We start from the raw sequence: 1,639 nt of genomic DNA on the forward strand, positions 1-1,639 counted from the left end.
ATTTAGAAATTCTTTTATCTTTCTTTAAAATAATAAACTTTTTTTTTTAAATCTAAAAATATGTGAAAAAAAAAAGAATGAGGAATAATTTTATGAAATTAATATAATAACAACAAAATTAATAAAACAAGATGAACAAATGGTTCATAAGAATACTGTGAAGAAGATTCAATAAGTTGTAGAATATTACAGTACATTTTTTATTTACATTATTTTTATTTACTTTTTTCTTTTTAGTTCTAAAACACTAAAAAAGGGAATGAAGTAAAACATTTAAAGAAATTCCAACAAAAAATGTGAACGATAAAAGGAATTATTGAAAAGGGTAAGAATTAAGGAGGTTATTTAAAGGGAAAACTGATAAAGCAAAATCATATGAACATGTTGTGTTTTGTATTCTTTATTGCAGTTGCTTTAGCAAAGGATTCATTAGTTATTGGTTTAGATAAAGACAAAAATGGAGATCCAGTTAACTATATAAAAGTTGAATTTGGAAAGTGTTATTACTTTGGTTCAGATAGTGGTGCAATGAAATTCTCTAAGGATGGTGATAATATTAAAATGACTGCTTATGCTGAAGAAGGTTGTAAAGGAACTAATGTTGAAACACAAATAACTGTTGATCAACTTACACAAACATTATGTGCACTTGATACTAAAAGTACTTGTTATGGATCAATTAGAAAAGCTCCAACACATGTTGCATTTATATCTCTTGTTCAAGATGATGAAACTTGTTCTCACCGTGATGATACTGTTAGAGTATATGTTACTGACAGCTGCTATAAGTGTTTGGGAGATTATTGTAAAGCAGAAGAAGAAAATGGAAAAATGTATCTTAACACTTATGCAAATGATCAATGTACTGGTGACAAAAAGCTACATGAAGAACAATTCGAATGTGATACCTGCAAAGAGGGAGTTATGTACCAATGTGGAGCTATTTCAACAATGGTTCTTTCTGTTGTTGCCATTCTTGCATTCCTTCTCTAAGCAATAACTCGGTTTTATTCTAAATTAATTTTATTTTTCATATTAATAAATAAGATAGATTTTGTTGAATAAAATTCATGAATATCTTTATATTTATCATAATTAATCTTTTATATAATATAGTATGAATAATAATTCTTTCCTTTTTCTATTAAAAATATAAATATTTTTGCTATTTTTATAGTTATTTTATGAAAATAAAATAATATTAAAATCTTAATTTTAGTATTATTATTTTTACGTTTACAAAAATTTGTTAATTTTTATTTTATTTTGTGTTTATATTATAATACTTACTCTTCTTTATTTTTTTTATTCTTATTGTTAAAAATTCAAAAAATTAAAACAAAAAAAATGATGAAAAAATTGTGTTTTAGTTATGCAGAACAAGGAAACTTACTTTCTTCCAAATCCCTCAAATGAGACAATTCTTTCACATGGATCTTCGACAATAGAAGTGACGACCTTCTTTCTTTTAAACAATTCGATAGGTCCATTTTCCATAATAAATTTAACATCAACGTCTTCGTCTTGTTTTAATTGTTCTGAAAGTTTTTTGATTTCATCATTATAATGTTTATGTTTTTCCCATTACTTTTTTAATGTTTGTTGCTACAGCAATTCTAATTTCACTAACTTTATCTTT

At 24.7% G+C, this 1,639-nt stretch overlaps 2 protein-coding genes across 2 annotated transcripts in view, besides 3 other annotated features; one reads left to right on the forward strand and one right to left on the reverse strand.

Moving 5' to 3' along the window:
* Positions 1–23: 23 nt before the first annotated feature.
* Positions 24–127: a sequence feature (AT_rich).
* Positions 128–375: 248 nt separating this feature from the next.
* Positions 376–993, forward strand: EDI_199570 (uncharacterized protein; the record flags this gene model as incomplete). Its single annotated transcript, XM_001735811.1, has 1 exon — positions 376–993. The coding sequence occupies one exon, from the start codon at positions 376–378 to the stop codon at positions 991–993; it is 618 nt and encodes a 205-aa protein (XP_001735863.1).
* A 12-nt stretch (positions 994–1,005) lies between these two features.
* Positions 1,006–1,206: a sequence feature (AT_rich).
* Positions 1,207–1,320: a microsatellite.
* A 285-nt stretch (positions 1,321–1,605) lies between these two features.
* The window catches only part of EDI_199580 (uncharacterized protein), a gene marked incomplete at both ends in the record, with an annotated part of 1,005 nt that continues 971 nt past the window's right edge, over positions 1,606–1,639 (reverse strand). The window contains one exon of the mRNA XM_001733260.1: positions 1,606–1,639. This exon is cut by the window's right edge and continues 971 nt beyond it. Within this exon, the coding sequence (XP_001733312.1) occupies positions 1,606–1,639 (34 nt within the window).

This window comes from Entamoeba dispar, genomic scaffold, assembly GCF_000209125.1.
Source record: "Entamoeba dispar SAW760 scf_1105229459443 genomic scaffold, whole genome shotgun sequence".
Classification (NCBI taxonomy): Eukaryota; Evosea; order Mastigamoebida; family Endamoebidae; genus Entamoeba; species Entamoeba dispar.